The sequence below is a fragment of the Poeciliopsis prolifica genome, unplaced genomic scaffold (genome assembly GCF_027474105.1).
Source record: "Poeciliopsis prolifica strain line A6 unplaced genomic scaffold, Auburn_PproV2 SCAFFOLD001, whole genome shotgun sequence".
Taxonomy (NCBI): domain Eukaryota; kingdom Metazoa; phylum Chordata; class Actinopteri; order Cyprinodontiformes; family Poeciliidae; genus Poeciliopsis; species Poeciliopsis prolifica.
In genome coordinates this window covers 21,064,056-21,091,818 of record NW_026562376.1, presented here as the reverse complement: position 1 = coordinate 21,091,818, position 27,763 = coordinate 21,064,056, and the positions used below count along the sequence as shown (strand labels likewise).

The 27,763-nt window shown below is 41.3% G+C and overlaps 1 protein-coding gene and 1 long non-coding RNA gene across 2 annotated transcripts; one reads left to right on the top strand and one right to left on the bottom strand.

Moving 5' to 3' along the window:
* The first annotated feature begins 1,149 nt into the window (after window positions 1-1,149).
* On the top strand, window positions 1,150-27,763 carry spire2 (spire-type actin nucleation factor 2). The gene is made up of 15 exons (XM_055033660.1): window positions 1,150-1,607; window positions 10,302-10,345; window positions 11,024-11,416; window positions 12,608-12,688; window positions 12,811-12,975; window positions 14,498-14,584; window positions 15,332-15,449; window positions 17,299-17,459; window positions 18,678-18,900; window positions 21,339-21,460; window positions 22,523-22,660; window positions 22,746-22,813; window positions 23,178-23,205; window positions 24,568-24,665; window positions 27,253-27,763. Exons 1-15 carry the CDS (start codon window positions 1,298-1,300, stop codon window positions 27,569-27,571), a joined length of 2,355 nt encoding a protein of 784 aa, XP_054889635.1. The 5' UTR covers window positions 1,150-1,297; the 3' UTR covers window positions 27,572-27,763.
* Window positions 6,578-7,828, bottom strand: LOC129362309 (uncharacterized). The gene is made up of 3 exons (XR_008606210.1): window positions 7,670-7,828; window positions 7,440-7,542; window positions 6,578-7,099 (listed from the first exon to the last, which is right to left on the bottom strand). It is a non-coding gene; the product is annotated as an uncharacterized LOC129362309 (long non-coding RNA).

The following is a 27,763-nucleotide window of genomic DNA, read 5'->3' as shown; positions in this document are numbered from 1 at the left end:
TTGTTACGACTTACAAAGCCTGACATTACATTGTTATTAGCACATATAAGAAGGTTTGACATTTATTGGCGCTCCTGACTGTTGCAGTGACTGTGATCATCACACTTGCCTAAGGCCTCCGGGAAGAAGATTGTAGGTTCCTGAGTCCGGCTTGGAGTCTGAGAGGGTCTAAAATAAATTTTAAATCCACAGAAGGAAAAAACAGCAGATGCTTCCAGGTCCGGCTCTCCAAGCACGTTCCAACCCTGAAAGCAAGAGCAAGAAGCTAAATAGAAAAGAAAGGTCTAAAAAGCCACAGGACCAACTGCATGTCACTTTCGTTTCCAACTGATCCCTCTGTGGGAAGTACATAAATTGGTGAAGATCTGCAGCTGGACGACTGAATGAGTTGCTTCAGCAGCTTTGTGGAAAATGATGCGCTTCGTGTCTACAACAACTCACTGACTTATTTGGAATTTGGAATTGTGTTACATGCCGACTCTGCAGATTTGCTTAATAAGGTGCAACATTTCAAACCTGTAAAGCTGGTTTCCTCCTGACTTCCTTCACATGTTTTACAAGTACACTGGAATGTAATTATGTAAAATCACATAGTTAATTTTACATCAACAATAATTTAGTTAGTGTTGATTTTTATATTTTGCTGTTTTTCCAGCTCATGCCCACAATTTTGATCTGATGAAGGAAAAGATGGAACTATTTATGTTTGATAATGTTGGAAGCACAAGCGTCAGTGTTGTTCATTGGGAATTTAATTGCAGCTAACTCCACCCATCCTCCCGTCATCTCTGACTAGCTCCACTGATCCTGTTGAATGAGCGTGTCCCCACAGCATGATGGCGCCATCACTATGTTTCATGGCAGGGATGTTTTTTTTTTTTCTCAAGGTCTGCAATGACAGTCTTCCACCACAAGTGTCTTCCTGTGCTGTCTGTACAACTTGCAGACTCTGAATATACATGTATATATAAGAATATATATCTTAGAAAAGGCCACTGAGGAAAAGACATTAAGTACTGGCTTAAAAGTTGCAACTCTTTCGTTAAAGAAAAAAAGATTCATTCCAGTGTAGTGACTGATTTTATTTTGCGATTTAAAATGCTTTTATTTGTGCAAGGCGCCCAACCGGATGTAGTTGTATCCGCTCGTTGCCTTGACAGCGCAGAAGACAACGCGGTGCAGCTGCGGTAGCGAGACGACACACCAGGCGGTTCGCAGGAGACCGGGCCACGCAGCGCTCGGCGTCAGTGTCCCCGCTGCCCACGAAGCGAAGCATGGGCTCCGCGGCATCGCGGTCATGGCCAGAGCCACCAACCGAAGCGCAGAGGACGGGGCTCCCCGTGTAACCGCCCCCACGGACCGCGCCGAGGCGCGGGACCTGTCCGAGCCCCGGGAGCTGTCTCTGGAGGAGGTGCTGAAGTCCTACGAGCAGCCCATCAACGAGGAGCAGGCATGGGCGGTGTGCTACCAGTGCTGCAGCGGGCTCCGGGTGCCCCGCCCGCCGCCGCCGCCGCCCGGGAGACCCGGTCGGGTGAAGGACCCGTCCTCTGTCCTCCTGCACCGGGACGGAACCGTGTCGTTGAAAGAGGAGGAGCCGCAGCCCGACGGTAGGACCGAACCCCCAGCTGTACCCCCCCAAACTTACATCCCGAACCAAAACAAACGCGGGAAATCGGAGCTGAAGTCTGCAAAGTGTACTAACAAACCATTACAGTCACGCTGCGGAATGTAATAACACCATTAGATCTCTTATTAGAAACCTTAAATATTGTTCTTTGCTTTGGACGTTGTGGGGAAAAAAGCAGCTCTATCTTAAATTAAATGGTTTTCCAAGGGAGTTTGGCTCAGAGGAACTTCCCAGCTAGAATTTCTATTTTTCAGCTGACCTCGTGCTTTAGTATTTACAGTTCTTTTAAAACAAAGTGACATTTCCTCGTGCAGTGCAGTGTTTACAATAATCTCACCGGCACACAGCGGTGACTGTGTGCCGGTAAATGATCAATTATTCAAGGAGTATAAAGCTGCATCCGAGATTCCCTTCATTTAAGGACCGTTTTCAGAGACGAGGAGACGTGGATGGAAGCAAACGAGCTTTCCAACCTGGTCTCCTATTTTTCACCGAAATTCACCGTTTGAATTTAAGCTTGCGCCGACCGTGATGTCTACCCGGATGTGAAGTATTTATGTCCTCACTGCGGTCTGGGGGGGATCTGCTCCTGAGTCCGCATGGAGACAACTGGAGGCCAAACTGTGCGTGCACATTCAACCGTCTGTGGGAAACTTAAATCCACGTTTTAAAGTGCTACAGTGCTCTACAGGGAGATACATACGCCTTTTTCCACAGACATCATCAGTGGGGAGAGAAATATTTATGATGATTTTTTTTTTTTTTTACAGGGTAAACTTTGCATTTGGCCTCCACTTACGCTTTGAAAATAAGATCTACCTTAACCAGCTGTAATGAAGAGGAAGAATAAGTCACCTGCGTTTATTAATTTAGTGGCGTCTGGATGCGGCTGCTCTGCAGAGTTTGTTGGAAAACCTCGCTGACACGCCTGCAAACCTGAAAGTGAAGTTGTGGAGAATTTTAGAGTTCATTTAAGCGTCTCAAAAACACATCTGCTGGTCAAAGAGAGAGCAGGAGCAGCAGAGATCCACTGCTCGGGTGGAAGAGTCCGTTCCCAGGACAGGCGGAAGATTAGCCGATTTTTAAAGTTTGCAGAAAGTGATGTTCAATGTCCCTAAGCACGCAGCCAGAACTATGATGGTCAGGACAAAGTCTTTCACTGAATCTCAAGGCGCCAATAATGAAAAGAGGCATTTTAATTTTTATGTGCAATCATTGTAGAGTTAATCTACAATGACCAGGTATTGCTTGCCTGGTAGAGTGAACACTGCAAACTTGTGGCTGCGTTAGAAAGACGTTGACATTTCCTGACTAACAGGTTGGATTACTTCTTTACTTGCCTCCAGACATGGTTCTCAAAAATTGGTTTTCTGTGGTAATATTATGACCGTCAGCCACGTTAATCTGCTTTCTCCATGCACTGAAAAAAGAGAACAGGTGATCCAACTTGAATATATTGTGCCAACTGGTCACAAACAATCACATGAAGTTTTTAAGTTCATTTTATTAGGTTGCAAATGAAAATAAAATACGTCTGACAAACTTTATCCAGTTAACACAATAAGTAGGAACTCCATTTACTTTTTTTTCAGTGCACATTAGTAAAAAAAAAACAAATAAAAACGTAAGATATGAAGTTGAGTTTCTAAAAATGTACTGACATGATGGCCGCCGTGCTTGTGGTTTCCGTCCCAACCTATCAGCGCTATAAAAATGGACGACATTTCGAGAAAACAAGTTGTGTGCTTTCAAACTAGGGAAAACAACCCGGATCCAGACTGTAGAGTTTTTAAACCATTGTGCCATTCTGTGACGGATATCTTCAAGTGAAACGTTCCCACTTTCCTGTTATTCCATTTTTCCTGTCCTCTTGTGCGCTCACAAGCACAAAAACACAAAACAATCCTCACATCGTCAGGCACCGTGGGCATCTCCTCCTTCTCTGCCGTTTCCTCCGGTATCACCGGTCTCCTGGGAGAGGAGAGCAAACTTGTCGGATCCGATGGTAAACACAAGAGCCGGTGTGCAATTTTTCAGACGCTGCTGACATCGGCTGTTGCTCCGGCTCCTCCCGTCAGACGGAGCACAAATCTGAGCCGAAGCAGCCGTCGTAACATGAGCCGCGGTGCCGCAATGGGCCCATAAAAGGCTGAATTGTTACGACGCAGCTGCATTGGAGCGCTCATCAGCCACCTGCCATCTGGAGCTCAGCGTCTGAGAGCCGTCTCTGCAGTTTTGGTGGAAAAATAACAATATGGGGGAGTATATTCCAGTGGCAGCTTGTAAAGATTTCATGGACCATAGCAGATTTGTGTGAAATAAATCTGGTGTTCAAATTCATTGCTGTAGACTTAAGATGGATTCAAATTAAGTTTCGCGCTCCAGTTCTCAGATATACCAGCACTTCTAAATATGTGTTCAAATTCAAAAGTGTTTTAAGATGATTTAATCCCAAGGTTCTCACGCTGTGGCTACCTTTTATTCGAACAGTAAAAGCATCATGACGCACCAATGACAAAAACAAAGTTGGGGCACGCTGATCTATGCTTCAGGTTTTCTCAAAACAGAAGTTCAGTGAAGGACTTCCTGAGCTTCTTATAATGATGTGAGCTGTGTTCAGGTGTAATTTTAGACAAATATTTGTCCAAAAGTTCTTATTCAAGGAGAAAGAGGTTGTGTCTTTGTGTCCTTGTAGCAAGTCTGGCTGAGGACTTTACGGTCACAGGTTTGAAAGGATGTAGGATCTGGAAGCCCTGTTGTCATTTCAAACCCAGATCGTATTAAAGGACGTAAATATCCCTCCTCAATCACAAGACCTTCACTTATCTATCGGTACTCAACTTCTGACAGCAGTGAGGTTTATTTCATCATCTATCCAACTTGAACAATCCTCTTTCAGCTTCCTCTGAGCTGCGATCTAATCTGAAAGCTTTAAGCAGAGGTTGTGGAACAATTGGACTTTAAATGACTCTAATCTTTGCTTTGAGTCATTGGAGCTCTTACATGAACTCCAGAGATTGAGGTTCGTCTTGATTCTGTTACACAGAAGGTCCTCAGGAAGTCAAAGTCCACATATAAAAATGGCTGCTGCCATATAAAAGCAGTTTGCACCACCGACCTTACCCACCAAGAAACCAAAGCCACTCGTTGTAGACTATGATAGTTTCCATTCAGTTAAAAAAATGTTCCATTAGTACTGATTTACTGACTATCTCATTTCAGTTTTTGCATTTCTTGAGAAAAAGGTTTGATAATGAGGTAAAAAGTCCAAAATAAAATAGGTGCACCTTTTAAACTGCACATAGTATGCGTGACTGTTGCTTTTAGGTGCATAGGTGTGTATAGATAAAGACTGATAAAGTCATTTTATGAATATATTTGTACTCTGACAGTGATAGGAGTTCTGTGATAACAGCCTTGTAAAGTTTTGCATTATCTCAGTTTTGTTTTAGGTCATAAAATCTGCCCAGAAGAGCTCAGAGCACACATAGGACACTTTGTGTTTTTCTTTGCAGAACTTCCAGCGTCTATAGATCACTTAGATGCTGCAAGTTGAAATATCAGGAGACGAGAAATATGTTGAAAAGTGACCGAACTTGAGCTGTCTGGCAAAAACACTGCCTAAATGTAAAAATGCTCCAAAATGCCAGTAAAATGCGTTTGCGGTTACAGAAGGATAATATGTGGATAAATCAAGGAGAATGAATACTTTACAACGTCAAGTATTGGGCTTATTCACATTTGGCTTTTTAAAACTGAGCAGCAAGTGTCTTAAAGTCAGAAAACATCAGAATCATCACAGGTGACACGCAGCAGCCTTTTCCTGCACTGACATCTGAGCCTCTTTTTTAGATTTGGTGGATTTATGGACGTGGCTCCGGCTCATATAATGGCTGCTATCACACCGTCCTATTTCTTCTGCACTGTTTGCCTCCTCTGATCACTCACTATCAAGCCTGTTCCTCTGAACCCGGTTTGCTTTTTCTTCTGTCACATTTCTCCGTCCTTATTTCCATGGCAACAGGAGGCAAAGTCCACACTGGGGGAGCTTTGGAGTTACTGCGCCCTAACGAAGGAAACGGGGAGGCGTCAGGCTACTGAGGATGAAAGCCATCCGTCATTAGCCGGAGTAAACTGTGTGACTAACGGGAAGGAGTTCTGTCAGATCCAGCAGGACCTATCGTCAAGTCGAGCGGAGAACTCGGGAACCCGATGATATGTTTACGTTTTGGTTGGCAGAAAGATGCTCTGCGTCGATGACACCTGCCGAATGTCTTTATGCGTGAGGTTGTTATTCTCTGCGATAAAAATGCGTCTAATGGATTAGGGTGGGGGGCGACAGCTTGTGGGTGTTTATTTTCTCCACAGTGGCTTTGAATCCCACGGGCTAAAAGCGATGCAGAAACGAGTGAATATAAATGTCGCAAGAAGGTCTCGTTGAGGTAGTCGCTCTACTTTTCTTAAATATCTGCTTTGACTGTCCAAAAGAGGACGACACTAATGATGAGATGGGGCGGGAGTCTGAGCTGGAGATCAGGCTTGATGTCGGCTCACTCAAATTTCTTTTAATCAAGCAATTGATACCCAACAATTTCTGGTGCATGAAAATAAAAATGTTTCCATAACTTACCCAGGCCAGCATTTCTGCAGTTCAACCACTGAAACACACCAAAAACCCAGGAGGAGTGGAGCATGCAGCTAGTTCTTCTGTTGTTGGGTTGGACTTGCCGGCGGACTGGAATCTATACCTGAGTTTTGTTTGTATCCATGGAAATCCATTCGTCTTAAAACCCCTCCGCTTATTTGGACCCAGGAGTTTCACTTAAAGTGTTATGTTTTGGAAAACCTGCATTAAAAATAGGTCACTGCTCCTTTAAACCTTCTCTAAAGCCTGATCCAGGTTAGCTCTGACTGCATCGCTGGGCTTTTGCGTTGTTTTATGTACATTTCTGTGGGGCAGAGCCGTAGATGTTCTGCAGGAGGCTCTCGGTTCACGATCACTGCCTCATAAACGGATGAAAACATCATGTACCCTTTGGGTTCAGCCATTTTCACTAACAGTGCCAAGTTCAACGCTGTAAATTTGGTCTGAGTTTGAATGTGGAGTAAAAATCAGAGCTAATCAGAGCATCACAAATCATTTTTTTAGCTGATGGGAAAAAACGAACTTATAATACCTTGTGAAAGCATTCATAGCCCTTGCATTTTGTCACTTTTAGAGGGAGTTAAGTAAAAGATAAAGGCTTGATTCTGGAGTGGACGTGATACTTTCAGCAGGACGTTGACAATAAGACTAGAGCAACCGAGACAATGATAATAATAACTGCTGTTTATTTCCGTCTTGGTGGTTTTGTAAGTTTCAGGAGGGGTGGAAGGAATGTAGTCTTGGTTTGGTCATGTGACGGTGACGCCACTCAGGATTGTGGCGTGTGAACCGAAGCAGAGAAGCAACATCAGCAATGTGGACATTTTCTGACAGAGATGAAAAATGGAAGGAAAATATGTATAATATCAGTAAATGTCACTTATGAGAGAAATTCTAACATTTCTGCTAAATGTGCATGTCAGTGCATCCCTCAATTAGATGAAAGCATATTTATGTGTTAGAATGGTCCAGTCAAAGCCCAGACCTAAAACCGATTAAGAAATCTGTTCAAAGACAAGAAACTTATTCACTCTTCCACTCTGTTTGATCCGAGTTTGATCTATTTTCAAGTTCATCACCAAAAAAGTCGCAGTTGTATTTGCTGTGAGAAAAAAAGTTTGTACAGACCATTGAACCACTGGGTTGGAATACAAATGCATGCCACACCTTTCAGAATTTTATTTGTCCTTTTGCACCCGCTCAAAGTCATCCGCCGCTTTGTGTCGGTATGCCACTGAAAATCCCAAATAAACCATGTTGACGTTTATGGCTGAAAGATACAGAGGAAAAAAGGAAAGTTTAATACTTTTGCGAGGTGCTGCAAGGAGTGGCACAGCTCAGAGATGATAACTGGTACGTCAGCACCCGCCTCCCGTTTTCCACAGTGCATGGCTCACCGTGTGTTTTTCCAGGAGCTGAGCTGCAGGGCTGCTGGGGGATTTTCACTGCAGATTCTTTTCCTCTTTTTGTGTTCATCGGGCCGTAGCTGTGGGAAGGTATCATCGGTTTCACTCCGTGACCGGGGCCCTCCATTGTTGCGGACCTGGCCGACAGGTTTACAGGGCTTCATGTTATCTCCTTCCTGAGTGGAGGGCTTTGTAATGGACTCTCCTTTTGTTGCTGATGGAAGCAGCATCTCGTCTCACACAGGAAACGGGCCGAGGCTCTGCCGGTCGATGCGCTCACGCCCTGCTGCCAGCGCTTTGTTTTGTAGACGGCAAAAGATGCCAACTGCGTCCTGCGGCACAAACAGACCTACAGGGCAAAAACTCAGACTGTGGATGGTGCAGACACCTTTACTAACAATGTGTCATCTTTAAATAGCCTGCACCGAGATTTGTTGCTGAAGTCTTATAAATGTAGTTCTATCTTTTATTTCACTCAGAATTATCCAGGGAAAACAAGTTAAACTTTCTATTTCTATTTCCAGTGAGGTAACAATTAATCTGCTTATGCATAAAACACAGGAATGTAGGGCAATTCTAATATTTCAGAATTTATTGCTCAGACATGTTTGATAATAAACACTGTAGTTACTGCCTTCAGTTTAGGTTTCCTGATGAATAGCCTCACATCTTTTCTCCCTCCTCTCTATTTGTGTTCGTCCAGTCTCCCGTTTGTCTGTTGAGTTGCTGATAAAGGACATTCAGGCCTCCTCGGGTGTTGCTACTGACATGTGAGCCAAGAGGAAAGGCTTGTGTGACTCTTTGACACAGGCACACCAAGCTAACCCATCTGCGGTCAAAAACTGCAGTTGAGATGAACTTAATGGAGCCAAACAACTGCAGTTCCAGCAAGAGGAGTTTGAAAGTGATTTGAAATTGTGGCATAAACGTATTTAGCTAAAAGCACCAAATTTCAAACGCGACATTAGCCCACAAAAAAACAAAGCTGTGACGTTCACCTCGATTTCTTAAAGATCTTCTTTTCATTTTATACACATGTGGCTTCAACATTGTTTATTTGATGCCAGAGGACTCTGGAAGACATTTGATTAATCTCCAAAAATGGCTTTCCGTGCTTCCGCACCTTTCAAAATCCCGTTTGGAAATATTTACGGTTATGAACACAAATAGTAAAACAATGGAGTACAGTAAAACCTATCAGAGTTACTTGCTGGTGTTTTCAAACTACAGTTGGCAAAAAAACCCATTTCTGTTCTGCAGCAGACTAGCTACATGTGCAGATTCCCTGACTAGTTAGACTGCTTGTATCATCTCATTATTCCATCAAGAGCAACATTTACTCAACTCAGTGGACATTCCTTCTAGATATGGTCTTGATATTTTTGTTTCTGCTTTCAGCTGTCATGGGGCAAGAGGCAGGGCACGACTCAGACAGGTCATCAGGGCAAAATAATACCCTGATAACATCAAATGGGGTTATTTTTATCCAAAGTTATGGTCCTATCAGACCATTGTGGTGTGTCCAGATGTAATTGTTTTTGGTGTGATGTGTTTTTTGCAGTGATTCTGAACAGATGTGATGGTCTGTTGAGCTTTTCTGGTTTTATTTCATTTCCTTAAGCTCCCGTCTCAGCTTCAGGATGTGTTTGTTTTGGTTCGTGTTTAACTCTGCAAGCCTATATAATCTGCCCTGTGCTGCAAGCATTGAAACCTGCTGTCTGCAGTTCATACCTGTCCATTGTTGCTAATTCTCCTCCGTCATATCCTCCTCTGTTGTTATTCTGTCTGGTGCTCGTCATTTCCATTCGTCTTCCTCCTGCTTGGTTCCTTTTTACTCACCCATGCACAGATAACAACGATCAGCTTTAGCCAATTCAAGACGCCGTGTTCATCACGCACCACTTCTTACTCATCTCGTGGATGTTTTGTTTTGCTTTGACAGCCGATAATTTAAAGTTATTTTGTATAATCTGCTCATTGTCTGCTGTTCGTCACAAGTCTAAGGAGTATTTTGTGTCATTTTGCAGGTCATTCTTTTTCTGTGAGTTTCTTTCTCATGTTGAATGCTGCAGCCAGCCTTTCTGCCGTTCTTCAGTTTCATCACTGAGCCATTTATGAAGTTAGATCAGCTGCTCTCCATCTACCAATTACCACCCATTTATACAGACTCATCTCAATACATTATATATATATATATATATATATATATATATATATATATATATATATATATAATATATATCATTGAAAAGTTTGTTTATTTACGCAATTCAGTTCATATAGCTCCATAAAGATGCTATAGATGTAATGTAATATTTTTTGTGTGCAGAAGTTCAATCGTCATCATGCAATTCAAGTGTCATATAGTGATGTTATCCATGTCCATAACATATTTGACTTGTTGAAAAATAAGGATTAGTCTTAATGAATACTGTTATTGTAATTTTCAGCAATAATCCTGCAATAAAATTGGAGATGGTGAAAATGTGCTGTTTGATGTTTCTGGCATTTTTGTCCTATTAATATTGATGATCATAGAAATATTTTTGATTTCTATGATCATCATAGAAATAAAAAATCAAAAAAAACTTTAACTAGTTTTCATGTTTTTGTTTTTTTCTAGATGACAATGATGGGGCTGCTCTTCCACCAATCGCAGAGCGACAGGTAAGAAGCACAAAACACTTTTTAAAATCTTTTTCTCATAATATGATGAATATTTAGCTTCATATTTAGCTTTAGTTTAGTCTTTACACAAAATAAAGACTAAACTTGACTTTTATTGCTTAGTAATTTACTGAAAAATAACATTTCAAACAGTGTTATACAACACAATGCTGGAAACGTTTTGTTACTGATTAAATTTTTTTTTAAACTAATTATTTAAGGAAAGTAAATGTTAGGAGAATAATACATTTGAATAGCAACGTTAAAAAATATCCGTTTTATTTGTTTCCATGTGTTAAAATGACAAAAGTAAAAAAAAAAACAGATTTTACAAATGAACATTTCTGACATGTCATTACTCTTTTCATTTTTGAATGCAGTGGCGTACTCATTGGTGTAATCGTTCTTGCAACTTGTTTTGCGTGTGCAAAATAAAAAGATCATGTTTGAAATTAACAGCCCTCGGCTGTGGGAATATTTTGTAGAATAGTATCAAATGGTGAATGTTGACTCTGACAGGAAGCTAAAAGTTTTCTGACAAGTCTGTTGGGATGTACTCATTTATTCTCCACAGTGTACTTTAGAAATATCTTAATGTTAACATCATATAGGTGGTAATAATAGTTAGAAAAATGTTTTTTTTAAGTTTATTCTCTGTGCTTTTCTTGATCCCTGCAGCTGGTTCAGTCCCTCGGTGTGGCCATCTATCGAGCTCTGGACTGGGGACTGGACGACAACGAGGAGCGGGAGCTCAGCCCGCAGCTGGAGCGCCTCATCGAGCGAATGGTGGGCGGGGACCAGGGCGGCGCGGGCGTCAGCTCTGCTGGCGGCGGAGCGACCGATGAGGGGTACAGTGGACAGGAAGAAGAAGAAGAGGAGGAGGAGGAGAAAGAGGAGCAGGAGGGCTCGATGAGGCCGGTGTGTTCGTTCCGTCAGGTCGTGGTGCTCTGTGCGTCCCGTCTGGCCAACCCGAGCCTGGCCCCGGAGCACTACCAGGCCGTCTGCCGCGCTCTGTTTGTGGAGACGCTGGAGCTGCAGACCTTCCTCATCAAGATCAGAGATGCAAAGGAGGTACGTCACGGCGCCGTCACGTCAGAAAGGTTGTTTCCTAAACAAGGGCCAAATCAGACGAGAAGAGTGAACTTTGCACGTTTTGGGTACAAGAATGATTCGAAAAATTTAATACAACATGACAAAAATAAGTGGCTTTATCACATTAGTTTTTTGTAAATTATGTTTGTGAATAAATTATCCTGCACGAGCCGTTTAATGTAGACTTTTTATAATATTTGTAGCCAAAGTCAGGAATATGTTACCATATGACTCCATTGATGAATCCTTTAAACACAAATCAAGTGAAGAAAACACATTTCTATTGTTAGGTTTCAACATCACATTGATGTAATGTTGAAGTCCAGCTGTGATTTAAACTGGATCTTTTGCCTCCCTTGGTGACCTTTGCTCTGAATGCTGTTTATTGTCTGTGTTGTGATTTAAAAAAAAAACAATTTCTCTCCTTTTTCTTGTTGGTATTGTGTTTTGTCGTGTATAAAATCTCATTAAAAAAAGAAACAAAATCTCATTAAAAAACAAAACAAAACAAAAAAACCCTGTAAGTTCGGTCATCCAGTTGATAGAAATCCAAAACAAAACCCAAAACCATCAATTTAGTCGAGCTTCAAAGTGTTATTTTAGTGTAGAGGGCAAAAAAATAAGTACATTTCTATATGCTCATGAGGTTAAATACCAACTTTATGCAAACAAGTCCTAAAATCATATACATTTTACAGGTTTCTAGGCATTTTCTGAAAATAAAACGTAAGGTTTAAATGTTTGAACAACTTGAAATGTATTTCTTTTAATCACAGGACATGTGAATTTTAGTTAAGATGTTCATAATTGGAACAGGATGTGTGTGACCAGTCTTGAATGCTGATAAGACCTACAGTGCCATGCAAAGATGTTCATTCCTTGTGAACCTTCCCCTTTTGTGCTGTTATACAGCCACTAACTTTAAATTACCTTTCTCAGGATCTCAAGTGATAGAAGCGCCTTTTGGGTTCGTCTCCACCAGCTTTGCAAATCCACAGACAAAATCTTTACTCATTCACTGTTGCAAAGCTCAGGCTCAGCCAGCCTGGACCTGCGAACAGCACTTTTCGAGCCTTTCTGAATCACTTTTAAGTGATTTCTGGACGGTGAACCGAAGTGATTCAGAAACATGAGCAGTCAAATGTTTGACATTTGTTTTGTGCCGCTCAGATGCTGAAGAAGATTTCCTCCGAAGAAGCTCTGGAGGACAGATCCACGGCCGAGCTGGACGCGCTGAAGCACAGAGACTGGGTGAGACGACGCGACAAAGTTCACAGAAAGGACGACGGCAGCGCTGTGTGTCTGACTGGGTGCGGGCAGAGCCGTCACGCTGACAGAAGCACATGTGTTGCTGTTGTTTCCCACACCACCAGGCTCGTCTGTGGGTGCAGCTGATGAAGGAGCTGAGGCAGGGGGTGAAGCTGAAGAAGGTCCAGGAGCAGCCGTTCAACCTGCTGCCCACCGAATTCAGCCTGACGCCCTTCGAGATGCTGATGCAGGACATTCGAGCTCGAAAGTTCCAGCTTCGCAAAGTCATGGTGAGAGGCGACGGCTCCAGTTAGCGCTGCGATCGAGGGGAAGAGTTCAACTTTTACTGGAACAGCAGGAGAGCCGCTGGAGGAATAAATATGCAAAATAAAGAGATGTTTTAGTGTTTGGTTCAAGTTCAAAAGCTAAAAGCGGCTAAATATCCTCTAATCACTAAATAAACCTCAAAGTATATAAATTGGAAATGTGAGGAAGGTTCACCAGAAGTGTTTGTTACAAAAACGCTCAACCTTAGCCTCGTCCAACAAAAGCACAGGGTCCCAGGAGCGGAAAAACTGCAATACACTTCAACCTACTAGGTGGCACGTGTATGTTTTCTGCAGCTCTCTGAAATTGAGGTTTTCTTTTACCTCTGACTTTACCTAATCTGCTTTAAACGCTGTACACCAGACATGTCCGCCAGGTCCAGCAAGGGCAGGGTGAGAGTAAAATGGAGAAAAGAAGAGAAAAGAATCTAGTCTAACAAAAGACAGAAAGGGGGAAAAAGACAAAACCAAAAGAAAAGAAATGGAAAAAAATAAAGCAACAACAAAAAAAAAAATTCAATTGTTTATAACTTATTGCTTGAATATTATAAAACATGTGAACTGGATTCGGGTCCCAAGTAACATTCTGATTGGAGCCTCATTCAGCTGCAAAGTCTTTAGCAGAGAGAGTCCACAATGTGATATCAGTGCAGAGGCTAAAACATCCACCAACAGGAGATAATAGTTTGAAATATTGCACAAAATTCAATCCAAGAAGCATGAAGGACAGAAATTAATGGTAAAATTGTATCAAAGATCCACCTCTCTAGCCTTGTAGCAACTAAAATGGATACAAAAAGGCTAAAAACTGCTGGAGTTCATCACCGTAGACATGCTGAGTTCAGTTTGCTTGCTACAGATGCTGAACACCGAGATCATCCTTCAGCTTACACAGTTTTAAAGCAGCTGACTTTGCGCGATTAGCTGATTTGGGTTTCAAATCATCCCCACATATGTGAGCCACAAAAAAACAATATTAAAGACAATTTCTGGGAGATGTTTTCTGTTTTCATCTCCACCTGGCAGAGCTTCCACAGGAAGACGCTGAACTCAGACCCAGAAATCAAACGTCGATGGTGCGGTGGCTTTAGCCTGGAGGCCTTCTCCATGACCAGATGCATTATTCAGTGACACAAATATTAATGAAACCCTCCTGCCTTCTGTTGTTCTGGCTGCATTGCAGGTCTTTTTTTTTTTTTTAATAATCGCTTCAGTGCTAAAAGCGGTGTTCAGCTGTTGCTGTTTTATGGTGTTTATACATCAACACAGAGTCGCGTTGTGTGAGGCTACAAATCATAGCTAATGCTGCTCATGTGTGCTTTAAAGAGCCTGGTGCCTTTAAAGCTGCCGGAGGCCTAAAAGTCAATTATCGAAGCTTCAATAGAACATTTTTTTGTCACAATTAGACGTTGTTCCGTTGCATAGTGGGCGACTGTATGATTTTTAGAGTTTCCTAAGTCGACTTTGTGTTTCCTGCCTTGCAAAGGTGGATGGTGATATTCCTACCAGAGTGAAGAGGAGTGCCCATGAGCTGATCCTGGACTTCATCAGATCCAGACCTCCTCTGAAACCTGTAAGTGGATCCATTTGCAGGATCCCCACAACATTCAAGGGGTTCACACCTATTACAACAAACGTCTGCGTATTTTGTTGGGGTTTTGTTTCGTGAACGCGAGGCAGAGCTGAAGGCAAATGATGCACAAAAACAAAACAAAACTATAACTCTTCAAAAATGTTTTGTAATCAATACTTAGTAGAAGCTGCTGCTTGAAGTTGCCGGTCTTTTGGGGACATGCCTCCTCCTTTTTACAAATCCACAGCTGAATTTTTTTACTTTTTATTTTCTCAGCTGAAGATTTGGCCGATAGATGCTGTTTTCTATAGCTGAACTGCTGATCCAGTCTCACGTCTGACATGCTCTGCTAGGATTTTCTTGTTATAAATGAAATGATCTACCAGTAAAACTAGTGAGTTTCCATAAATCTTAAGAAATTGCTGCCTTAAAAAAGTTAACACAGTCACAGTGTACTTATTTCAAGTACACTGCGATATTTGCACTGGAAACTAGACCAAAGATAGCGGGTAGAGGTGTCAGAATAAAGGATAATCTTGATTTTGTCTGCCAAAAAATGTCTGAATCCACTCCATGGTTCTGAGCAACTCTATGATTTTCAGTGGTTGTAAAAAGAGAGAGGTGTGAAAACTTTACCATTACCTTTTGCAACTTTGCCTGGTGGGACATGAAGAATCTTGGTTTCTTGTGTTTTCTGCTTTTGTTTTTCTAATGAACGGATGTGGTGAAATATTGTCTTCCGATTAGGTCTCGGAGCGCAGCCTTCCTCCTCCTCCTCCGCGGCAGCAGTCGCTTCATGACCGGGTTCTGGCAGAGATCAAGCAGGAGAGGAAGCTCAGGCCTGTGGTGCCGCACAGCGCCAGGCGTAAGAGCAAAACTTTTGTATTTTACCTTCTGAAGCGTCACACAAAATGTTCGCTCCAGTTTCGAGGCACTATGAACGCCTCGCATCTGGAGAACATAATCCGTTAATTTGTCTCTATCACACCGCGAGGAGAGAGACGAGGTATGAAAAAAGAGCTTAAAGGAAAAAGTTAGTAATAATCTGCTTCCTGAAACGAGTTTTTCATTTAAAAGGCATCATTCTGGTGATATCTGTCATTTCACAGCCACACGTGTCCACAAACAGAAAACCCATTTCCATCTGGACGTCCCAAACATTACGATCACATGGGCAGCTGCCCGTAATCATTAAGTTTGAATTTTCCTGGATCTGAACTGGATCTATTGATCTGAATTGTTCGTCACTCTGTATGTTGATAAAGTGCTTTGAGAAGACATTCATGTTGAATTGTAGATAAAGTGAAGTGAATGAAACCTGAATTAAATTTTCCATAGACTTTTACACACATTTCTAATAATGTGTCACCTCCTCCTGGCCATTAGATTAAATGCAGCTCAGAACAAACTTCTATTGGCTCCAATTGAAGCCTTCCCAAATGTAATGTAGATTATGACAGATGCCATTTTAATTGGTTGTATTTTGAATTTATTCATACATATATATATATATATTTTTTTTTCCATCTCTGTTTTCTGCCTTTTTGAGTCATTTTAAGAAGAATCATAAGTCAGAACTGAACACTGATATGATAATCTGTTTCTGTTTATAATTGCAGCCATTTTGCTGATACAAATTTTACAAACACTGAGCAGCTGTTTTCAGATGAAGGTCGGCTAGTTTATCCTTTTTGTGGGCGAAAGACCACAACAAATGGGACGGAGGATCTTTAAAGCTGCCGAGTCTTAAAAAACATGGAGCAAAGCGATCCAGTTCTTGTAAAGGTCTTGTTTATTAGTTACGCGCAGCAGAGGGAATAATATTTCAATCATTTAATCGCAGACACTCCAGAGCTCCACTGCCTGTGTGGTTCTCAGTCTCCCTTAGCAGGAAAACGATCCCGACCTTCTGATTGTGTTAATTTCACAAAAAAAGAAGTAATAATTTATAAATTGGCCTTTAATGCAGCAAAATGTAACTTAAGCCTTCACTAACAAGAAGTAAAAAAGGAAGAAGCAAGTTTGCAACCGTTTGTAGTCGGTGAAGCTAATTGGTTCCACAAAAAACCAATCAGTTTAATAAAACCTAGATTTTCTGTTGATTTCTTGGACTTAATTTCTTTTATTTTAGCAACATTCATATTAAATGTTCTATTGCACTTTATATTTCATATTGTATATTCATCACCATATAAAAGCTCTCACCAACCAGCAGGAAATGTTTCCCGCATCACATTGTGTCGGATTTTACTGCTTCTGTTAAATGGATCAATCTTCAAATGAGAATATTTGGTCTCATTGAGGACGAGGAGAAACTCGAATAGAAAAGATGAAATAAAGTTGACCAAAGTTCGCATATTGTTAAGAAAGCATCCTCAACACTGTTTTGTTTTTGTGAACAGAATGTGAAGTTTCAGTTTAATTAATTTCGTTTATTTATTTATTTTTTTAAATGAAAGAACAATAAAATTAGGGCCTACTCCAGATGGCAGTTACCAACGGACAGAGTAAAGCCAAACATTAATGTATTAGATGAAAGGAAAATAAGACACTAATTAGGTTTTTGTGACCCACTTATTAAAAATGCGGCAGCTACAGTCACTCTGACGTCTCCGAATGATTGTGATGATGAGCTCCAGATGCTGAAGTTGCACACGCAGCACGTCTGAGAGCTCCTGACTTCCCTAATGCTGCGATTGCTCCTCTTCTCCCAGCATTCGGCTCGCTGCCCTGTCTGGCTCAGACGTGTCCCTGCGATGTCAAATCTACGTCATGCATCGATCTGTCTGTGTCGGAGCCTCGGCCGTCGCTGCGGCCTCGCATCCTGCTCAAGGCCCCGACGCTGGCTGAGATGGAGGAGATGAACATCTCCGAGGTGAGGAAGACCCACCGGCTGTCGCTCGTTTCGATTCTGTGTTTCTGACTCTAGTTCCTTGCATTGGAGGGTTTAGTTTCTTCTCTGCAGAGAGATGCATCCTTTTTTTTAAATTTTGGACAAAGAGAAACATTTTTATACAGATTTGTAAAATATCAAAACTTGTTTAATTTAGAATTGCACAAACATCCACAACATCCATACTAAAGATGTTTCTTCCATCTGAAAGGACTTAATGCTTGTTTTCTTTGTTTTGACATATGTCATAAGGTGCTGTAAATGTTGGAAAAGTTACCTTGGACATTTTTAGAAAGTGTGCTTCACATTTTGATTTTGAAATGTATAATTTGATGAAGACAAATTGCATGGAATTGTTATTATTCGTTTTAAAAAGCAAGATATGTAAATTTGAATGCATATTTATTATTATTATTATGGTTATTATAGGCAAAGGTTCAGTGACTGCTGATTTCACTGTTTGGTAGTCATTCAAATTGCTTCAATGCTTTAAAAAATATATGAATATATATCCACATATGTCTTTTAATTAATAAAAACTACAACTAAGAATTAATATAATTACCTGTTTTAGTCTTAAACAGTATTACAGCACAAAATGTGTGAACACAGACCTATGAGATATTAACAGATTGTTGTAGTTTCATAAATAAAATTTCGGGTGATTAAAAAAACAAACAAACATTTAATTAAATGTAAATTTACTGATTTACTGTGTTTTTGAAATTATATATTGATCTTTTTTAGACTTACTGTTAAAAATCTGGCAGATTGGCTTTAATGTGTTGGGACTTTTAACTCAATAGTAAAATTTCTCTCAGACATGACTGAAGAAAACATGCTGAACTTTGCACATCCGTTACCTAAACAATGTCCCAGTCTTGTTGATCCCATGAACCTGGATCTATTCCGCAGTGTTTGCACAGCATCTATTGTACATCTTTAACCTGAAAGAGAATTTAAGTTTGACCTTTGTAAAAAAAATAAAATAAAAAAAATATATGACATAAATTTACACTGAACATTTAGATTTACATTGTAAAAATAAGCTAGATGGAGGTCAGTAACCTGAGATTTAGAATTTTGATTTAAAAGCAAAAATCCATTGTAGCATAGATAAATAAATGGATAATTTGGTCATTTTTTTCATGCTATTCCAACGTCGTGTAATAATTCCCGTCTCTCGTTGAACCCCGGCAGGAGGAGGAGTCCCCGGACAGCGGGGACATGAGGAGGACTGAGAGCTCTCCGGCGCCGCTGAAGAGAGACCGATCGTTTTCGGAGCAGGACCTGGCCTTTCTCCGCGGGGACATGCTTCCCTCGCTGTCGGAGTCAGCACAGCTGGGCGAGACAGTCAGACTGCAGGACGCGAGGCCGCGATCCAGAACGCTGACTGGTGCCGGAGCGCCTCCTTATCACAGAGGTCTGATGGATTTTCTCTCATCAATTATCTTTAGATCAACTTAGGGTTTGCGGCTAAAGAGATTTTAATCGAGGCTTTTTAGGTTTATTGGTAAAAAGTTTTAAAACTGCAGTAGAATATTGTTGTTCTTTTTTTGTTTTGTTTTTTTCTTCTTCTTTTTTTTTTTTACAAATGTGAGCCACATTGTGTTGATCTACAACATAAAATCCCAATAACATTTCCCAGGGTTTTGTCGTAATGTTGGAAAAAGTGAATCCGTCTCAGCAGTATGAATACTGTTGCAACATAGCAGGACGAGTTAGAGACTCAAACCTTTTTGTGTCTCAATCACAGACATTTAAGAGATGTGCAGTCTTTACACTCTTCTGCCCATCTGCATCTTGACTCACATCTGAAGCTTGCTGGAGTGCTGCGGCTCTTTTAATTTGGCTGAAAGGAAGATGATTGGGAAAGCCAGCTGTTTGCTCTCAGCAGCAGCAGCAATTTTAATTCTCCTCCTCTAGAGGGAGACAAAGCATCAGGGTTGTGGTACATCTTCCTTCTGCAAAGGCAAATAAAAACATGACATCACTGGATGCAGTGAGACTTAAATAAATAAGACGAAAGATGGACAAGTTGCCAAGAATCTGCTTAAGAATTAATCTGAGATTTATGACAATTATAATTTGTTTTTTTTTCAACTTTAAATTGACTTCAGTGAAGATAATATGTCAGCTGAAGCCAAACAGGTTTAAATTGTTTTATTTTCGGCTTTACAAAAGCACGGCAATTAAAGTTTGGAGAGAACAGAAAGTTATTCTAGTTATATAATAAACACCAGTTAAAGAAGTATTGAAATAACCTTTTTTTTTTTGTAGTTCTGCACTCTATAAAGCATCACTAGGAAAATGATGGGCTTATATTAGCATGTCAGCTTGGCTGACATGCAGTTGTTAGCTTGAAAAGCATAGATTTTTAAAGCACAGTATCTCACTTATTTATTTCTTTAAATTTGTTTATAGGCACATTTACAGGGAAAGTCATTTTGGATATTTTTATCAGCACCACTCTATCCTCAGATGTTGACTTTGAGGTTAATGAAAGAGGGAAAATTTGTCACATTTTCCCTCACAAGCAGGGGCTGTGTAGGGATGTAAGCCTGTAAAAAAAAACATGTTTTCTTTAGGTTGCATGTGGTAAATTAAGAACTTAAGATGAACATATTAGAGCAATACTGTGCAAAAACTTTAAACCAAAGCAGATGAAGGCTTCAGAATATGTTAAAGCCTGAAAAAAAAAAAAGAGTGTGGTGGCGGTAAACACCATGCGGCGTTCATTCGACAAACTCTCCAGTGGTTCTAAAAACCGGAGAATTAATGTTCAGCATGACCTTCCTGGTAGCAGTCATGTTTCTACCAGTTAACTGGCAGTGTGCAGCAACATGTGGGGGAGGGGCCGCTCTGTAACTCCATATCTCAAAACAGTGAGATTTAAGCTCTTATTCCATGTTGGAACCTATAGCTATATATACCTATATATACAGCCCAGCACCAAACTCACTGATTTTCACTTCACTCTTTATTTCCTCCATTTCTAACTTAGGATGGACAAATAATTTGGTGATTTTCAAAGACATTACGTCGCTGCTGCCTCCATTCTCTGCTTCGAGCACAAAAAGTTATTAAATTACTGCTGCTTCACTGAAATAAGAGCCTTTTCTCTCCACGCTGGAACAGCAGCCACTGACGGGGATCAGATCAGCCCTGCGGATGCTAATAGACATTTGATGGATTGTAATTAGATAAAAAGATGTGCTGATAAAGTCAGACTGGGTGATGGGGCTTCAGCAGCGAAGGTTCAGCTCGATGGCAACAATTTGTGTACTAACAGCCTCGCCGTCTGAAAAACGATCCCAGTCCACTCCCAGCTTCTGCACAGCTGCTGTGCAATCCGCAGAGGTTCATCATGTAGTACTTAACCCTGCCAGCAGGGGGCTCATATGCTTAAGCTGGGGTTGTGTATGGATGTAAGCCTGTAAGCTGCAGCTGATCCAAATTATGTGTACGGATGATGTTTACTGGCCTGTCTCAGCCATCTTCTCGGCCTGTTGCAGCCAAATCGATGGCCTCCCTCTGCAGCAGCAGTCTGAGCTGTGCGAGGGCTGCCCCCCCCTCGCTGCCATCTACGTTGCAGTCGTAGCAGCTTGAGCCAAATCTCCCTCCTGAAATCAGATTAATAATACACGACAGCTTTAGAGGAGTTCGCCAAACGCTGTACGGGGCTGAGGTCTGAGACGGTGCTGAACGAAAGAGGCTGATGGGTAATTCATGGAGTAGTGAGGCCGGGATATGTGCCTTACTCATCCGGTCTCAGCCGTACACACCTGATACCGCTCCACCTCTCTGTATTTTATTCATTGTTTCCTCTCGCTGACTTTTAATCCGTTTCTCCTCACCCAGCTTCCTTCCCCGTCTACGGCTGGGTGCCCCCGTCTCCCGCTCGCCTGTCTCTGAGTTCGGTCGACGAGGCGACGGAGGGTCCCGAGACGACGCCGGACTCCAGGAGCGGAGACCAGTGGATGGTGAGATAAAATCCCAGCAGCCTCAGAGACAGTGAAGAAAGAACACTGTGAAGAGTCGGAAGATGAAGATCACATGAAATGGTTAAAACCTGTAAAAGGATGTGGTTGTTTGGTTTTTGTTAACCGTCAATCCATCCATCTATCAATCCAATCTAATCCACGCACACTGTGGCAGTAATGGATCATGATCCAATTCAAAGCATCCCCCTTCCCACTTGTTTTTTTATTATTACTATTAAATGTCATTTCACCAGCAAAATCCCACTGACATAAAAAACACTGGCAACAGCGCACAAAATCCACTGAACATTCACAGGAAACGTTAACACCGCCGTAAAGGAACTGGTCAAAACTCAGTGACGTGTTTTTGTTTTTATTTGGACATCCCAATGAGTTCCAGAACCAGAATTTGATCTATCAGGACTGACCCACATTTTGGATCACGTCCTCTAATGGAAAACACTCAAGGGCAATAATATGATTACAGGTTCAAGTGACCCTAACTAACTCGGTGTCTCTAATCTGACATCTCTCTCTACATAGAGGATGTTAAATTATATCCTCGAACTTGATCTTCTAATATTTTGGTGGACATTGAAATCAGGAGCTTTGGCTTCTGTCTTAGCTCAATTTTCATCATAATAGGCCTAAGAAACGCTCTGAACTCTCCGTCGTACCATCAACCCTTATAGAAGACACTCAAACCTTCCCTTGAGGCAGGAGATTAACCCCCCTCTGGAGGAAGAGTCCAGATTTTTCTGGTATGGATCCCTGGCCTCTGACCTGAGCTGACTCTCTTCTTCGCCACTTCCCAAACGGCTGCAGACAGAACCACGTCATCTGTATAAAGCAAAGATTGGGATATCCTATTGAGACGCTGGTCATGAAAACCACTAATGCCCCAGGAACGCTGATGCACATTCAGCTTTCGATTAACAGCAGTAGGTTCTGCAACGTGAACAATAACTTTACAGTTTTAGAACATCCTCTTTATCCTCTGATTTCATGTGTTGTTTAAATCAGACTGATGGGTCCTCTTCCTCCTCCTCCGTGTTTCTTCAGGAGGAGTTCAGCCACCCCGTTGAGAGCCTGGCCCTTACGTTGGATGAGATCATCAACGTGCGTCGAGTCCTCGTCAAAGCAGAAATGGAGAAATACCTTCAGAGCAAAGAGTTGTACAGCAACCTGAGGCGAGGAAAGGTAGCAGCTTTGGTTTCCTCGTTGCTGTTGTCTCTGCTGTGTTTGCAGCAAATGCTGTCAGCATTTACCGCGTCTGATTCCTCAGGTTTGCTGCTGCTGCAGAGTGAAATTCCCTCTCTTCTCGTGGCCGTCTACATGCTTACTGTGCAAAAGGTAGCCGAGAAAAGTTTGACTGGACCTTCTGAGCGTTTTTGGAATAGTTGTTCTCATTCATTTTATCTTTAAGCTCGTGTTCAAATTTCACACGAAACACGGCGAGTCTGAATTTCTCCAAAACATTCGCCACTGTTATGTTTGTCACTCTTTAAATGTCTGATGTAGTCTCTAGGATTTGTTTTCAAAATGCACATATTTTAGGTAATTAGATCCCAAATTAAAAGATAAAAAAAATCAGTTTTTGTTTTGTTTTTAAGCAATCATTTCTACAGCTTGATTTCCCACGACTGCAATGTGAACCACAGGAACTATTTAAGATTTGAACTGTAATAGCACTCTTTTGTTTTTGTTCCTCTTGCAGGTCAGTGTGTGGCTCTTGTAGCGCAAAGGTAACTTTAGACACATCATATTTCTTTTATTCCCAAATATTAGTTGGTGTCGCTCTCTGTTTTAAATTCTTATAGATTTTTTAATAGTTACACTCATAAAAATACCACAGGTTGATTTTCATTGCTTGAAGCAAACAATGTCGTTTGTTGGATCAGTTTGGAAAGTGGCGTAGAAAAGAAAAAACATTTCACAAAAAACCTGTTTGTCATTCTCTCGGATTAATTAGAATTTGCCATTTGATTGACTTATGTTAGTCATGTGGTGCCAGACGTACAACTGGCCCAATATTAATGAGTAATGTTCATTTCCATCTTGTTGCTGTTTGTATATGTGTTTCAGGAGAGAGAGGAAGTGTGTCATGTGGCATTTGTTTGGTCATCCAGAGTCAGATTGTTTGTTATCTAACTGAAGCAGAAAAGCTGTGTCAGCAGTCTGGCCATGTTTGTTTCTTGGTGTTCAAAGGGCAGGAAAATATGTATAATATTGGCTATCAGCCACAACACTAATGTTAATACTGGATATCCGTACTGACCTAAATTATCATGCAGGTGCGTCCCTACTCTGTTTATATGGCTTGAATGTATGGTTTATATGAAGCTTATAATGCAGAGCACATTTTTCAAGTTGAAACAAATCATCTCCATGATCTTCATTTTACGACAAAACGTGAATCAGAAATCAGGGCGATTTAAATCGCCACATTTATCCACCTCTATTATTTCTACTCAGTGGCGTCACAATGACAGAAGAGCATGTAATTTTTACAATTTTAAACGTGTGCGAATTCAAACGCTTGCAGCTTTAATCGAACAAGTTGAGCTCCTGTTAATGTTTTGATTATGTTTATTAGTTGTTTAGTTCGCAAGTCAGTTTAAAAACAGTTCATGAAAAGCATTGAGGAATGTAAGAAAGGCTGCAACAGAAACAGGCAAATGAAGGTATTTTAGCTTTTAGCACTGGTTTGATCCCCTGTTGACGTCAAATTTCTTCTTTTTGTTTTTTTTTGTTTTGCTTTGTCGCCTCAGTCCCGGCCCGTGTTGGATCTGTGGTTCTGTGCTGTGTAGGTTTGGATTCGTTGTGCTTCTCTTGTTTGTGGTCTATGTGGTGCTGTGGCTCCTCTGTGTCAGTGCCACTCTAATTGTTCATTTAAAATGTCTGCATTTGTTTGTAGGTGTGTTCAGTGCTTTCTTGCTGTGCGATGAGAGTAAAATAATACCGACCTATTGTATGAACAAATTGTATGAATCAGTTTTTATCAGTATGTATTTTAACCAACATTTCTTAACGTCACATGGCTGTTTCTTTTCCTCCAACTTTCTGCCTTTTCCTGACTGGATTTTGTTCACGTTTCTTGAATTCAGATGAAGATTCCCTCCAAGAAGATGGCTCATATTCCTGTGTACACTGTGGGATTTCACAGCACCCCAAAAGGCCATGGACACAAAAGCCAAGTCTACAAGTGAGTCTTTGAATTTATTAAGCAATTTAAAGAGTCTAAGTAACTGGATACCTCTATGTTGGTCCCAGAGAAAAGGTGAGAGTGACACAATCAATTTGTCTGCTTTAGAGCAGGCCGTAGCCAACAGAATCGGGTCAACTCAACGTTCAAGCGAAAAGAAAGGAAAGAGAAGTGTATATTTCCAGTCGGCAGGATAAATATGTGCATTTCATAGCCGTCAAATCCAGCTGTCCCCAAACTCTTACTTTCGAGGGGAAACACTGCAACTTTAAGAGTCTTTCATTTGCGCCAGCCGTTCACTACCGGACAAAACACCTTTTAGTGGCGACAAGGGAAGCTGTGTTCAGTTCAGGCTCGGCAGGTGAAAACAACACCGTAAAATCTCACGTTCTCCAGAATGTTGCCACTTTTGTACATGTTTATTGGAGCACATTCATGCAAATATCAATGCCAGTCTCACACATCACATCTTTATTAGGTGATTTTATGGAAATGTATGAAAGGGTCTGACACTGTTAGCATTTGATTGAGTAAATCTTCTTTGTTGAATTATCTTTAACAGAGGAGAAGTTACTTTTCGTGGCATCTTTAGAACATTAATTAAAAGTTTCTTGTAATCTTTGAAGGTGGTTTCGATCGGTGTTCATTTGATGCTCAGGTTCCAAAAACCAGTCTGGAGTCACGCTGCACAACTTTCTCAGAACGTCTCTGGCGCTGCTGGATTTCTCTCTCAGGTTATCTTTGCTAATTGGAGCACTGAATTCTGTCTGAGTGGCGACCACAGAGTCACCTCGCAACCACAGGTTTGCTTTCACGACGAAAAATTTGATCTAAGACAGCTGATAATCGCACAGTGTAAACCTGGCTTCAGTTTAAGAAAATGTTCTCTTACGTGTTAGGTTATCTCTTGGCAAGAATAAAAACGAGTAGGAAGCATCTGAAGTCCAAAGAAAAACCATCAGGAAGGTCAGACCACTTTTAAATAACATAAGAAAGTCTGACCAAGTCACTAAAAAAACAAATTACATGTAAAGAAGAAAACCAACAATGAAATCTGCTCAAAACAGAAAGTCCAACTGAGTTCAATGCAAGAGGGATATCTCCAGATATACGCTCAGTGTCGTATGTATGGTGGATTACACTCTGAATTCAGCGAACTTCACGTCAAATGTTCAATGAAAACTCAGGCAACAAGACAGCTGAGCTTTTTTACTCTCATTGGGAATGAAGATGGCCTGACTCTGGACATAAATTCATTGTAAAACCAAGTCATATTTAAATGTTGTTTCTCTCCATTTATCTTTTGACTTGTAGTTTATGTTCCTCACTGTTCAAAGTTCCTCTTTATCCCACCGTTTGTCCGATTGGTGTCAATTTACTAACTTTTCCCCAAATAAGAGCCAGAAGCCTCCACCTCACACACACTCCCTCCTTCCTTTGTTGTGTAATCAGTGCGGCGCCTCCTACACGGCCTCTAAGCAGCCATTATGTAATAATTACCCAGCTGTCACTACGATCCTCCCGCCTTGAAGGCAGCCAGTCGGTGAGAAGCAGAGCCGCTGTGGTGTCGTGTTCCTCTGCTCTCAGGGAGGTTTTCATTTTACGACTGAGATTGTTGTTCTTTCGATCGGAAAGCTCAGTCTCCTCCACGGTGACTGATTTTCCTGGCTCACTGCTGAGGCATCATTTTTATACTTTAGTTCACTTCATTGTTTATTTTGCTTTCCATTCATCCAAGCATTTCATCCATTTGAGATATGAAGCGTCTTCTTTTTTTTTGGTCTAATTGGTAGGAAGAAACACAAAATCGACTTTATCTCCTAAAACTATGACTGGCAAAGTGAACTATTTGGACTGAGACGGTCAGACCGCATGTTTTTGCAACACTTTTTTCCTAAATTGAATTAATAAAATAAATAAACATGTCAACTATTTTCAGTTGTTTACTACCGGTGCATAGACAAAAAGATTTTTCTTTTGTCATGATGAACAATATTTTCCAAACTTAAGTCGCTTACTGGACCACGCGGGACGAGGTTACCGCAATATTGACTGAGCTACTGGCAATAAGCGATCATACTTATTTTGATGCATTATTAGTTTTGGAAAATTTTGTTTACATAATTTTTTACAACCAGAAAAAAAAGGTCAAACCCTTGACGGGAGCAAAATGCTCTCGCTCATAAAAGTCTGAAAATCTCAGATTTGTGTAGTTTTTCAGTTTCAGTGCATCCAACCCTTTTATCTGAACTAAGCATAAAAACATAAACTCTCCAATGTGGGCTAAGCCTCGTTAATTCCCCCCAAACTCCTCCAATATTCTCCAGGCTGCAGTCATTCTTGTGCATCTTTTTTTAATCTTTACAGACTTTTTCCTTCCACTCAGCTTTCCATAAATACGTTTGGATACCGTGTTTCACTTTTTGAATTGAATTACTGAGACAAACTAAAATTCCAATTCTGGTCTACTGCAACATGATGCACTTGTGTATTATCCCAGTTATAGATGCCAGGCTGCCATTATCTGGCTACATGTCTGATTTATATACGACGTGAAGACAAACCCATCCTCCGTTTCTGCTTGCAGGTCCCTGCGGACTCTGTCCCGCCGCTCAGTGGAGGAGGAGTTCCCACACCTGTACGCTCACGGCTGCACGCTGCGCGACATCTGCGCCGAATGCACAAAGTTCGTCGCTGACGTCATCTCCTCCAGCCGCCGGAGCCTGGACATCCTCAACAACACTCCAAAGAGAGAGGCCAAAGCCGCTCAGAGGCCACAGCTGCAGCGACAGCCCAACTTTGAGGCTTTGCCTCAACCAAACCATCGCCACCAACAATCTTCATCGCAGCTCCACCGCAGCGAGACGGTCCGCAGCGAGATGGTCCGCAGCGAGACGAAGCAATGACTGGCTCAGACTCTGACCTCACTGTGCACACGTTTGTATTTAAAGAGGGGAGGGTTCTCCGAGGGTTGAAGCGTGTCTTAATAATCATATAATCCAGTAAAGGTGCTTCACAGTTAATTTTGCTGGGTTGGAGCATTAAATGTATCATTTAATAGTCAAGTTTAGGTCTAAAAGATGAAAAAAAAAATAAAT